General features: G+C 39.8%; 1 protein-coding gene across 1 annotated transcript in view; it reads right to left on the reverse strand.

The window, feature by feature from the left end:
- The window catches only part of EFNB1 (ephrin B1), a 103,113-nt gene extending 93,386 nt beyond the window's left edge, over window positions 1-9,727 (reverse strand). Inside the window, exon 1 of the mRNA XM_063937088.1 lies at window positions 9,214-9,727. Coding sequence (XP_063793158.1) covers window positions 9,214-9,320 — 107 coding nt within the window. The 5' untranslated portion in view covers window positions 9,321-9,727. The remainder of the gene's footprint in view (window positions 1-9,213) is intronic.
- Window positions 9,728-14,023: the final 4,296 nt, after the last annotated feature.

The following is a 14,023-nucleotide window of genomic DNA, read 5'->3' on the forward strand; positions in this document are numbered from 1 at the left end:
CAGCAGGATAATGTCAGAAGTAAAGATGAACAGGGACTACAAAACTTTTGCACTCAAGTTATTGTTGGCACAATTTACCGCTATCACCTACAGTATCTGACTATACCTGCTGGGAGATGTAGTTCATGAACATCTAAAAGCCAATGTACTTGCATAAATATAACAGAAGCTCCACCAAGTGCAGGAAAGACAGAAAGCAGGCAAATACTACAAGCGGCTTCTTAAAAATGCCTGGGCAGATAATCCCCCTCTTCAGTTTTAGCTTTATAAAGACAGATTTGTAACCTTACAAACAAACATCAGTAAGAAAGCAGCAAAGGAGCTAGACAGTGACTTAACCATTAGTCTACTGGATGCTTCTCTGTTTGGGTCAGAACATATATAGGGATCATATAATGCCATTAGGTTAATCATTTACTTATTGTACATACAGTAACTTTCTACTTGTAACATACATATGGGGGAATTCAATTAGCCGTGCTAACCTGTTTTCGCTGTTAAAATGGGGCTTTTATTGCGATCCGTGATAAGCCACTATTCAATTGTCCGCAATAAATTTTCACCGATAATTCTCCATAGGTTTACCGCAAATTTAATTTCATCACCTCTGAGCTGGTGACATGCTTAGAGAAAATCCCCATTTTAAAAAAGGTAAAAATGTTGGGATTTGGTTCAGAACCCCTTGGAAACCCTCCTGAATGACTAATTAAGCACTTATAAGTTTTAAATAATTTTAATTGAGCAATAATGACATTTGGAGGTCAAAAAAATGGAAAGTAATACAACTTGGGTACAAGGTATGGAACTGGTATCCTGGGGTGCTTTATGAGTGGGACAAGTGTTTTTAGGCTTGTAGGTCGGAGTAATTGTTTTCTTTGGAAGTTTTTTTTTTTTTTTTTTTTTTTTAAAGTGGCTTAAAATTACCCAAATATATAACTATATCCATTTTTACGTACCCCCAATTTAACTTGAGCACTTATTTTGCTGAAAAACACTTGCATTTTATCATTTTTTACTTTTTTTTTTTAAATGCATATAGCATCCGTTTGACAATTTAAGGGGTCAATTCTATTCGGCAACCAAAGAATAGCGCCGGGAATTAGCTCCCGACGCTATTCAATTCTGCTACTAGTTGCCCGCAATTGTCGGGAATTCTTCTCTCATCCCCGGGGGATGAGAGAAGAAACCCGACAAAAGTGCTGCCTCGCGGCCGGCGCGAGGCTGATTCTGTCGGGAATCAGCCTCGCGCCGGGTAGTTAAGTCGGAGAATGCCCGTTCTCCCGACAAAACTACCTGTTAAGTCGGCGAGAACGGGACATCGCCGACTTAACTTTAGCTGAATTGAATAGCGTCGGGAGCTAATTCCCGGCGCTATTCTTTAGTTGCCGAACAGAATTGACCCCTAAGTACCCCACATCTTTTTATGACACTAACAGACTTCTATACTGTTTTCCTATAATAGTTTGGCTTTTTTTGGGGGTGCACATGCAGATTTCCCCATTTTCTCCTATACTTTTTACTGGTTTTGGCGGGAAGAGTTTTCAAGTATCCAGTTCTCACGAATTTGCAATTGAATAGGGCAAATCTTTTTGTGACTATATTGGTGATGTCCGCAAAAAACCCAATTGCGGTAAATTACTGCATTCTCTCAGATAATTGAAATTTCCCCCATAATCTGGTGCATAACTTGATGACTGGGAAAGTCCTTTCTGTTCGCTCATACTGGATATGAATGTTATGCATTAAATATTTGTTTTCATCTGGTGGAAAAATATTTAGGGGGACCACAAAAGTTTACAAAGAATATAATCCAACTTAATTTGAAGAAACATTAGAACCTAAGCCAAGAAGGGTGGGGATTTGGACACAAGGCAGAATCATAGATTTTTTTTGTCCCAATGTAAGAAGCTTTGACAAACTATTGAAGATAAATGCCAATACTAAAACAATGTAAATGACAATATCTGCATGCAGACAAGCATCAGACAGACCTTGAAGGCTTATTGTGAGAAGACCGCTCGTGAATCCTTGAATATTCAAACATTAACCAATTGCCTACATGCTTTATAAACATATCTTCTTAAATTACTGTGAAGACTAAGCTTTAAAGATTTTGTAGTTTTTGTCAAACAAACGAGGAAAAAAAAAAAAAAAAAAAAAAAAAAAAAAGGCATTTGAGGGCAAAGCCAATTCCATTCATGTGGTTAATACTTTGCTGTGACAAATACTGTATTGCGAGACAGCTCTTGTCCCGCGGGCTTCAAGGATAAACAAATGCACTTAAAGTGTTGGTTGCCTTACGAAAAAAGCAATTTAACCATTTCCGACCAGTTTCCAGTGTGAAGCACACTCTTCAGGAAAGTTCATTATCTGCCATGGTGCAGCTTGCTGGGTCCCTAGACTAATTAACACGTTTACAAGTCAGTGCTTTGTTTTATTGTTTTCTTTCTTGGCAGAAGCTCTGTCTTCCTAATGGATTTTCCAAATGGCATTTAGGGCTTCCAGGCAGTGTCACTACAAGTCAGGTGAGGAAGCTCCAGCAGGGACACTATAATAACAATCTGTGGCAGAGAGGAACTCCTCAGTTTTGCTAGCACACACAGCAGTATGGAGCAAATACACAGAACTCACTGCTCTCCAATTTACAGGACCAAATTGCAAAAATCGGTTTTTGGGGGGTGGGACATGGGGGGGTGGGGGGGTCAGTAAAGCGGTGTACAGTTAGTTTGTTTTTAGATGGTGTTTGCATCAATATGGCAGCACTAATCTAAACTATTCTAGGTAGGGGTAAAAGACATGAGGGCATAAAAGAATCACGTTAATTAAATAGTTCTGGGGTTACAGACCGCAGAGATGTATGCGGAGACTTGTGGCAGACTGATAGTCCAGATGCATTGATTTTAATGTGTACATTATTCCAGATAAGAGATTGTGTTGGAAAAGCAGTCAAACATTCTCCCCAGTCTATAACCAGGACAAGCGTACCAGTGTTTGGTCACACACTTCACAGCTGATAAAGCTGTTATTTTTAAAAGATAAATTACAGTTTAAAAGTTACTATCGCATTAGGTTAACAAGGGTTAAACTGCCCCAAACAATCCAGCCACAAAAATCTTAACTTTTAGAAGGACATTAAAGCAGACTAGTATACAAAATAAGGTAAGTCTTGGGACAGAGAAAACAGACTATTCTAGAAATAGAAATGATCACAAAAGAGCAGGATTACAAGTACACAGCAAGCCTGAAAGACCTCCTTAATTTTCTTAGCAGTTTATTCTTGTTGCGAACATTTTAAAAATTATGCAACATGCCCCAGTACTACAGGACTGCAAGGGTTAATGGACATGCAGTACAATAGGAGCGCACAAAACCAGGAGAGCAATTTGCTTCTGCGTAATGTCAGGCCCGCATGCACACTCACATCCCCAGAGCAGTGCCCACATAAGAGCCAGTTACTTGCGCTTCACTGGAAACTCATACAAAGCGGCCTGGAAAATGGCTACCAAGGAATGGCTTGGCAAAGAGATTCCCAGAAACTTGCCATAGGGGATTTTAAAGCAGTTTAGTGCACAAGATGAAATGTAAAAGCAGTGCTGTATCTTGCAGAGGCAGGGTTATATTCAGGAGTGTACAGAACAGAGCATTATTGCACACACTTATAAACTTGTGGCTGGAGATTGGGGATTCACAGGACCCAGCAACGTGTACGTCAGAAATGCACATTAATTACAGGTAAGCACAGTCATTTCTAAAGGGGAGGCTCTCCAGTCTGGAGTGACTGCTACTGCACAGCTTGTATGGGCTCTGCTGCATTAATAGAATGTGCTTCAAACATTCACATTTAGGTTCTCCAGTCACCCTGGCATGCAAGGAATAACACAGAAGGAAAACAAAGTGAAAGACAAGTACCAAATAATGTACAATGCCAGTAGTAGGATTACCTGCTTAGCAGAGCAGAAAGGAAAAAAAACAGATTGTATGAAGGAGAAGCAAAAAATAAATAAAAAGAATTTATGAAGAAATCGCCCTACAAGTAGACAATTAGTGACAGGCCATAAACCAAACCTAGCAACTATACTATTAGCACAGATAAGAACATTAAGCATTTGAGAAAATGTCTGGAAAAAAAAAAAAAAAAAAAAAAAAAAAAAGCAAAAAAAAAAATGGTACATGCACTATATAGCACAAGGAATTGCTTTTACCACCGCTTCAGTATTCGTCCCCATTAAACAGAAGTCACAAGTGGCGCACACAATATTGCGCACCCCTCCTGAGCATCTGGTGAACAGCGTCTGCTTGGTAGAACTTGTCACATTCTTTCAGTGAAGAACGCCTTATTGCATTTCAGATCTAAAGCCAAGTGGGAATTGTACGGAGCAAGCTACCTGTAACAATGACATGCTGAATATTAATCTGTCAGTCCCGTGCGCAGTAGAAATTTAGTTGCTATGCAGAAGCATTTGGAAGAACAGACAACACAAAATAAGCCTGTATTGTAAATGAGTGATGGAGCCATTAAATCCAGGTGCTGCAGAGTGAAATATGGGTGGAGGGAAGTGAATTGTCACGGCTGCAAATGAGAGCTTGTTAGGAAAACAATCTACTCATCTTGCAATCCTTCTACCACACATTGCTAACGCAGCGCAGGGCAATTACCAGACGACCATTGTCTTATTTACCGCAAGTGTAGCAGCCATTGAAGCAGCAGAAATGTCATCACTTCCTAAAACCACATGCTCCATATCGAACCTTCTTTATGGCTGTCAACCAATTACGGCATTCAAAGACAAATGAGTGCCATAGCCTGCAGGGAGCAAAGGGTTAAAGTGCCACGCCTAAAGTTTTGGAAAAAGCCCAGAGGATATATAATGTCTCAAAATAAAAGTATTCTTTCTACTTAACTGCGCTTTAAAACCACACATTAAGCTTTCAGAAACATACCGAAAAGCCATTACTTCAAAACGCAGAACAGAGCAATTTCCATTCTAAACCAGCTGCAACTCGACAGTAACAATTCCACAAGCTTTGGTGGAGACTCACAGGCCACAGACATACAAAACATTTTACTGTTGGAGGAAGATGGAAAGAAAAATCAAAACAAATGGTGTGATTAAAACACTTAATTCCCTATATGGATAACGGCATTAAAACTATACAATTATTAATTTATCCTGTTAAGAGCAGACTTAGATCAGTGATTGGTACATTTTGGGGACCACCTTCAAAAAGGACATTACTCTTCACCTTGGTATTAAGCAAAATATCTATCCATCTATCTCTCAATGACAGACCCCAATCTATAATAACATATCAGCAGGCATTCGTTACAAGGCGACAGAAAAAAATAAAATTAGAGAACAAAGCAGTAGCTAGTTGGTGGCTACCAGTGAAGGCCCGAGGACCGCCTGTTGACCACCACAGACTTAGAACTAAAACATTGTCAAATTAAAGTCGGGCAGGACAGCAAGTCACTAAAACATTACAATTTATTCTAAGTCTGTTGAACTAAAAGTAATTTTTTATCTTGAAAAGTAATGAAATAACTTCTCATGAAATAAGGTTTTTGCACGGTTTCTAAATATATTAAATATTAATGTGTATGGCAAAATTCAGTAAGATTATTTGTACCTACAATTATGATGTACCAATTTAAAGTGGATTAAACACAAACTCAAGACGTATAGTCAAAGTTACTTACAGAAAAGTGTTCGGGTACAGCCATTATTTTATTTGAATGCTATAAACTACGTACAAACTAACATTAATATCCGATGCCAATTAAGCACAACTAATGATCTGTAACTTTTATATTTAAAATTGTAAATCATAAAGATAAAGCCAAATTCTCTTGGTCTGAAAAGGGAGTCCAGCTTTCCAAAGGACCAGTAAAGTAATTATTGCATATTCTCTGCCTGTCAGGGCCCTTCACTTTAATTAGGTATAATGAAACTTCCTTGCATAGATTAAAAGAACCATATATGCACACACATTACTACTTTATTATTTATTTTTATTACTACTGCCTTATTGTTCTTACCAAACACTATAGACTTCATAAACAAGACTACAGGGTTGACCTATTGTTAATATTTCATGTTCTGAAAGGTAGATCTAGCCTTACATTTTTTTGGTAAGAGATTATGTCACAGTTTGAGGCAATTTTGTTTTATCCTCTAGAAGATCCCCCCCACCACACCCCCAGCATCTTAGACCCACAATGCAAGTAATGAGTAGCTGATAAATGGTGCAAATTACACAACGGTCTGTGTTTGATGTGAAAGTGTTCAAATGGGAGAAGGCCAGTAATCAGATTCAACACAGAGTGGACACCTAAACTTGGCAAAGTGTGAACACGTGTGAAAGCGTTAAAGATATTGGAATTAGGTAAAGACGAGTTCGGCCATGACGCCTTACAGCTGTTCTCTGAATGTACCAGTTCTGGCAAAAAAGGGAAAAAGTGCATGCTATCCTTTCATAACTGTACAAATGGAACAAACCATAATTCCTTTATGTCCAGTAATTAAACAAACATTTAACAACTTACTGTACAAGTATAATAATTTTCAGTTAACCGAGGAAAAGATACTGGGTATTTACCCGCCTACTGTAGAATATAGTGATATTATACGTCACATAAGAGTTCTGGGACAAGAGCCCCAGGAAGAGTGGTTTTTATGCAGTTCACATGATCTCTGAGGTAACTTACAATATCCATTATAGTTAACAGCAGGAAGCATGTTATTCCTAATAAACAATGAAGTGATGACCTCAAGACTATCTGTTTAGACAGATATATAAAAATGTATTTATTACACAAATTAGACTCATTTGTGCATTATATTTAAAATGTATAGTAATGGGCTATTAATCTTGCCGCGCCATGAAGATTACCAGTTATCAGAATTGCATAGTCCCAGAACAATGCACAGCAGGATTGGGCCCTATGCAGCACACATAGTTTTACTATTTCCCACCATCAGATTGCAACGCCATTGCCAAAAATTCGGGTGACAATGGTTACTAGAAGTAAAGCAAGAAACCCATTTGTACAGGCTTTTGCTGTGAGAAGTGATCCTCATCAATCGATGCTGAGAAAGGAGATATACTTTATTAGCATTTTCACACAAAAATAAAATAAAAAAGATATATATATATATATCATACTTTGTACCCAGACTGAACATAAGCTACCCTGGGTAGCGCATAAACCTGGACTTAAATACAATGGCTGTGCTTTGCAAAATTATTGAATGCATTATTCATTAACATTTTGACTACTTAAAAGTGTCCTCCAAAAAAAGACTAATATCATGTGTTAATATGGCATGCTGTCAGAGGGCTAAGAATGGCACCTTTGCAGCTCTGCAGAGCTACCACTGGCAGGCCACAGTTTTATTTTCAAAATGTGTTATTTACAAAGACCCTTCCAGGGAGAAGCCCCAGCCGCACCCAATATGTTTACACAGAGTGGCATTTTAGCAAGGACTTCGTAATATATTGTAAAAATACATATATTGGTTTTTCAGTCCTTCATAATGGGAGCCATCATCATCTCATAAGTCTCACAAACTACTGTATGTATGAAGCTTGTTGCTGGTATCCAGAGACTGTGGGGAGGACTTGTAAAAACGATCTGAATTGCACAATGCAACAACCAATGCATGAGCGCCTACATAAAAACTAAAAGAGCCAAAAAGGTAGATTAATAATAACTACAAAATGAACAATAGCCTACTATAGTAGGTTCAGGATTCATGTTGCCTTTGCTATCCCTGAGACAGGCAGGAAATGTGTGATACAGTAAGACCACTGCCATATTGCTATGGTCGGCACAGCAGGGCGCACTGGTGGAAAGTATAAAACTCTTAACCTTACTGTATGATATTTTAAAACATCTCAATACAAAAGCAGTCTCATTAACCTCAAATTAACACTAAACCTGCACAGAAGGGGTTATCCAGTTTACAATATGGCACAATTGTATAGAGGTGTACCCCATGCTGCAGACCTAAAGTGTTATTATAGTGTTTAACAAAACTATTAAATAGTTATTTACATTTTTCTGACTACCTACCAATTTAACTCTGTAAGTCCAAGTGGCGCTTTTAAAATAGGCCTTACATGAATAGAAGAAAGCTATACTCAATATCAGCTATTACATCCACATTACAGCTACAAAGTAAACCCAGTAAAAGTTTGCCTGTGGTATAAAAGGATAATTCTGATAGGACTAGCTTAGATCCACATATTGCATCGCTCTTTATATTCACTTCTCAGCACAGCCCAATATTGCAGCTGCCTTTCCCCTAACCACGTCTCATTAAATCCTCACAAATGTAGCACTTATTTTATTCACATTGACTTTACACTCCTCTTCACGACCATAAGAAGGCTGAATGCCTGGGTTTGCTTATCACCAGAAAATTAAGATTAGGTTATGAATGTTGATAAGAAATTAACACACAAGGAGAGTTACAAACAATAAATAATTTCTATGTTCTAGATTATAGGTCATAAAATGGGGAAATAGTTTATTGTAAGGCTTTAAATTGTTCCCTGAACTTGTGCATACGCGGATCACACACGAACTTCATTAGGAAGATGATGATTTTTCCCAGTAGTATAGACTGGTGGTGACAGAGGCCTGGCTGCAGAAAGGTAGAAGGGGTCTATGCGGGACAGGGCTGCTAGCGAGGGGTCAGCACCAAGCACAGCCTATATACTGCCTCACTGCACCTTTCCTGGAAAATGCAGACAGATCATTAGTGACTGAACACATAATAATGTGCGATCCAGGACTCCAGCCCTGCACAGGGCAGCGGTATACAGCTCAGACTCGGGCAGGACATGGCATGCCTATCCCTATTAAATGCTCACACAGGACAGATCTCACACTCACATCAATATATAGATGTATTCCCAGACACCTGTACTGTCAGAGTGCGGGCATCACTCCGGCCATCCCGCACTGACCCTACCACACAGTCACCTATAGATTATTACATATCAGCCCATGCACCAGCACCATGCCTGTAGGTGCGGGACTGGGATGCCTGGGTGCCTCCTCTGCACGCTGGTGCCCGCCGCACAGTGACACCCTGCAGGGCAGGTGGCTGGGCACAGAAGCGGGCAGGCTGGCGGTGCTGTACCCGGAGAGCGGCACAGCGCCAGGGGCCACGAAGCGGGATCTGGGCACCCGAGTAGCAGCCTTACCGCGGGTTCTGCGAGTTCCAGGTCACCGGCTCCATGATCTTGCTGAGCACCGCAGACACCCGGCACAGGGCGAGCAGGAGCCCGAGCCACCGCCGGACACCCTCCATACCAATCCCCGCCGGGTTACCGAGCCTGTCCCGGAGTATCCGAACTTTTCCCGTCCAAGCACCGAACCCGCCCAAAGCTCCGTCAGGTATCCGCCAGGATTCCCATCCCTTAGGTCCGCAGCGATGCTTGTAATCCCCCCTTGACTCCGCTGATCCCGGGGACTCCTCACGGCTCCATGTAGGGTCCGTTTTATAACTGTCCTCCCCCAGTCAGGATATCCCGTAGCGACCACTGCCCGGGCTCTCCCCGGTCCTCCGCGATGCCGCGTCCGCACAACAGGGGCGCCGGGTACACTCTCCGCTCCAGTGACAGATCTGCAGCCGACCTCTCTCCTCCGGCCGCCCGGCTCAGACTGATGCACACAGGGAGCCCACCGCTCGCATCACCCCCGCCCCCGCGGGTGTGGCCTACATAATCACGGCGTCCGCCAATCACAGTGCGCCGATGGATGTCCGGAACAAACCACACCCCCTGCGTCTCGGGAAAGCTTGGCGTTTATGGAAAGACCCGCCCCCTGGAGAGGCTGAGATCCCGTGTGCTGGTGAGAGCAGCGGGTCCACGCTCAGTGTATGATAATGCGCTGCACAGTGCGGGATGTCACTCAGCTGCTGCAACAGTCACCCAGGAGCAGCTCTCATTAAACACTCATTATCAGGCACTCCATCTAATTGGGCTGCAGTAATGTGTTTCAGCAGGAAGATGTGTCTCAGACCGACTGTCTCACAGTGTCACTTGCAGGCTTTGGATGTCTCTTGTAGTGCACACTCTAACCCTGCCTGTCTCACTCTGAGGTTATACTCTGCCATCTCTCACAGGACTGCTCCCTCTATGCCGGACACATCAAATGCCCATGGCAGTCAATCTGATTTACTGACTGTTTTTACCTCTCTCCTGTGGCTGGGGAAGTGCTGGGGCTGTGGCACTGCTGGGGGGAGTAGTCTATTTCCACTGGAACTTCATTATTTCAGCCATTTCCCCCCTCACAGAGGTCCCAGTGTGAATGACACAATGGACAGGTCATCTCCTGACTTCTGCACATTGTCCCCTCCCCTCTGTCTCTCTTCTTTTCTGCTCCCTGCACAATGAGAAAGCTCTTTTCAGCTCTGTGTAAACTTGTTAGTTTAGCTTCTTGTTATTCTACACCCTAAATAGGCAACCGGTGATCTCTCTCCTTTCAGTTCCCAGGAAACCAGAATTCTCACATTTTATTACAACAGTCTTACTGGCTGTCTTTCTTGTATTGCAGTTAGGTGGACGCTTAGGAGGTGTTCTCAGCAACAGCCAGCTTCCCTCATGCTATGTACATTTATATCTTTTATATATAGTATTCCCACAGGAGTTATACAGTATTCATTTTTTTCCGTATGCAGTTTTCTCAAAACACACACAAAAAGTAACCCATAACACAGTATTAACAGATAGAACCAGCCTAAGAATTGACACATGGCCTTCAAAAAGTGGGACATTAGCTGACTGGTCTAATTAAGAACCTGCACATCAATAATCGTGACAGTCAACATTCCCAAAATGCATTTAAATTGGCCATACAGATTAACATGTGATTTTATGATCAGTAGATAGACTTTTTTATGAGAATGTAAGAATGGAAATGTATGTGTGTGACAATGGATTAAATGCAAGCAGAGGTCAATGTTTATAGTGGAAATGAATGACCCATTTACTTTCAAATGTCTGGACTGAAGTTGCAACAAAAGTCTACCCCTGGAATCATCGGATTATAATCCTTTTGACAGAAACATTGTTGCATCTATGATTAATCAACTTTAGAGTGCAATAGCTACATAATAAAGATATGTAGCTTTTGCAATATATATATATATATATATATATATATATATACATATACATATATATATATATATATATATATATGGGCGTGGTTTGGCACTCAGATTAAAGTAGTAAAATATACATACATACATATTAGTGTATATACCATAAAAGCTTGAGATGGTGCATATTAGCAATACATGATACATATTGTAGGGCATCAATAGAATTTTATGACAGTGTTATGTCTTCCATGTTTTATCTTAGTTATTGAAGGAAAATAACTATTTCAGCAGTCATTAAAAAGAATTCATTAGTCTCTTAATATTTAGCGTAAGAACCTCACAAAATGTGATCTAAGAAAACAATGTATTTTTGGAGTTTCTGAAACTCGTAGAATCTGCAGTAACACGTTTGAAACAAGGTGAGGTCTGAGTTTCATTGGTTTATAATGACAAGTTTATGGGCATATTAAAAGCTTCCTTTATTTTTAGGTCATATTAGGGGGATTAAAAGATGCCAGCGTGACTGTTTCATGTCTCTGATTCATAAATTGAAATCCAGGTGGCTGAATGTTCCTGGGATTTTGTGTGGTTTTGTTTGAGTGAAAGTATTTTTATTACAAACAGACAATTCTGCTTTTCTTCCCCTATCCCAAAACATTGTGGAGTATTTTACTTTAATATTACAGTATTTTAAATACATTTTAAAACATTATAATACAGAGTTAAACACTTGCTACACAGTTTTGCTCAAATACAGTATTTAAAAGTAAGTACAAAATATTGTTAAAAAAAAGTAATAAGCAGTTTACTTGTTGATTGCATATTATATATTACATTAGTTTATAACTACTTTTCTCATTAATTAAATCAGTATACTCCTTATCTGTGGTCGTTGTCTGGCACCTGGGAAAGAAAATAAATTGGTTATTTTATTGTGCTAGCTAATTAAAAACAATTTGTACCTAAATAAGGTGACAATTGGACACAGGTCTTTGTAGGCCTAAATATTTGGGTTGAAATGACAGTAGGGAATGTAAATGAAATGTGAGTTTAGTTGTGTTTATTTGTCAGTTATTGAGAGTAGCCAATACATGAGGTGTCCTCAATCAGGTTCCTAATGCACTCAGCCTTCCTGTGGAGGGAGAGTAAGAATGTAAGAAAGTGCGAAAACGTTTGAATAAACAGATTAGCAGGCAGTTGTGATTTGCGGAGTCACCTCTGGCAATGGGCAGAGAAGGGGGATATCTGCAGGCTGAGGGAAGTCCTTTCTGTTATCTGATTGACAAGCTATCTCTTGGTTAGTGGTCTTAGATACGGATCTCACACGCTGTTGTGAGGTGTTAAAGTAACAGCTTAATAAAAGACCAGCTTTTTAAGGTAATATGAGGATTAGAACCTCTAATCTTCGGCATATGGAGTAAAAAGATTACAGACCAGTGATGAAGCGTTAACCAGTTCAAGACTATTATTTGTGTGTATTCACTAAAAGATCTGAAGCAACACCTCTTTGTATGCTTATATCACAAGCCATGATACTAATAAACAGTGTAAATAAGCACATGCATTGTATATATTCACATGGAGAGGAAGAGAGCACTAGGCTGATGCATTATGGGACTAGGAGATATGTGTGTACATATTACATTGATAGGATAGTTCTGCCTAGTAGGTTGCCTCTATACAAATAGAAAACGAAGATGATATCATAATTATAATTATTATTTAATAAAATGTATAATATAACATTTAAAATAATAATAGAGTGTATGTATATATATATATATATATATATATATATATATATATATATATATATATATAACTATGGTTGTTTCTCTGTGCTATCAGCACTTCTGCTCCTACACCATAAACTGCATCTCCAGGACCAAAAGACCTTTCAGTGCATTTTTGTGGTTTGTAAAAAAAAGTGTGTTTGATATGTGCAGAATTTGAGAAAAATCGTCTATGAGATACTTTATGCTTAGATCCCAGATCTCCTCACAAGTACTGTGCAGAGAACTTGTATTATTATTATTATTATTATTATTATTATTTTTCATGAAATTAAAAAAAATCCTAAAAACAGAAGAAAGGAAACTTCATATACTTGTTTCATACCTTGAGCTCAGAGCTTCTCTCCCATAGGGCAACAGAACTAGAGTATGCTGAGAAAGGGGCTTATCTACACTAGTGAGGAAGTATACTGTACTCAGACAGCGCGACATGAGGAAAAGGAATATTGGCTATACACCTCATTCACTTTTGTATAGGCTGAATTCACTTCTCCAATTGTAACCCCCTCCATGCCTAGAGCCTGTGATTGCTTCACTTAATTGAATTCTTCATAAACATTGAATGAGCCTGCTGTTCATAGGTGTGTGGGAATGAGACGTACTGTTTAGAAAAACAATTAATGTACAGTGTCTGCATGTATTTATTGCAGTGCAGTCATGCACTACAAACTTGCTGTGGGACACCCATTCCACGTACGCTTTTTCTCTGTCACTTTAAACTGCTCAGGAGAGGTTTTCTTCGTTTTCTCACTAATGGAACAACAGCATCCCCTACTGGTGACTGTACAAACTGCAGAGGCTTGATCATACAGAAAAGTAGATATAATGGCCTCGAGACTCCTCTTCTGTTCTTTGATGATTGAAAGCAGACGTAGCATTGCTCGCTAGACTCCATTTACCTTCCCTCTCTGTGTATTAGTGTATTGCCGCATATCTGTGTTAACTATAACAAGCCCACAGGCTACCCTGAAGAAATGTTATCAAATATACCAGTGGTCCTCAACTCCAGTCCTCAAGTACTACCAACACAGGTCATGTTTTGTGGATTTCTTTAATCATGCAAAGGTAGGGTAAGCTATGAGGCAGGGTCACTCCACCTGCTTCCATTGACAG

This window comes from Pseudophryne corroboree, chromosome 8 (assembly GCF_028390025.1).
Source record: "Pseudophryne corroboree isolate aPseCor3 chromosome 8, aPseCor3.hap2, whole genome shotgun sequence".
NCBI lineage: Eukaryota > Metazoa > Chordata > Amphibia > Anura > Myobatrachidae > Pseudophryne > Pseudophryne corroboree.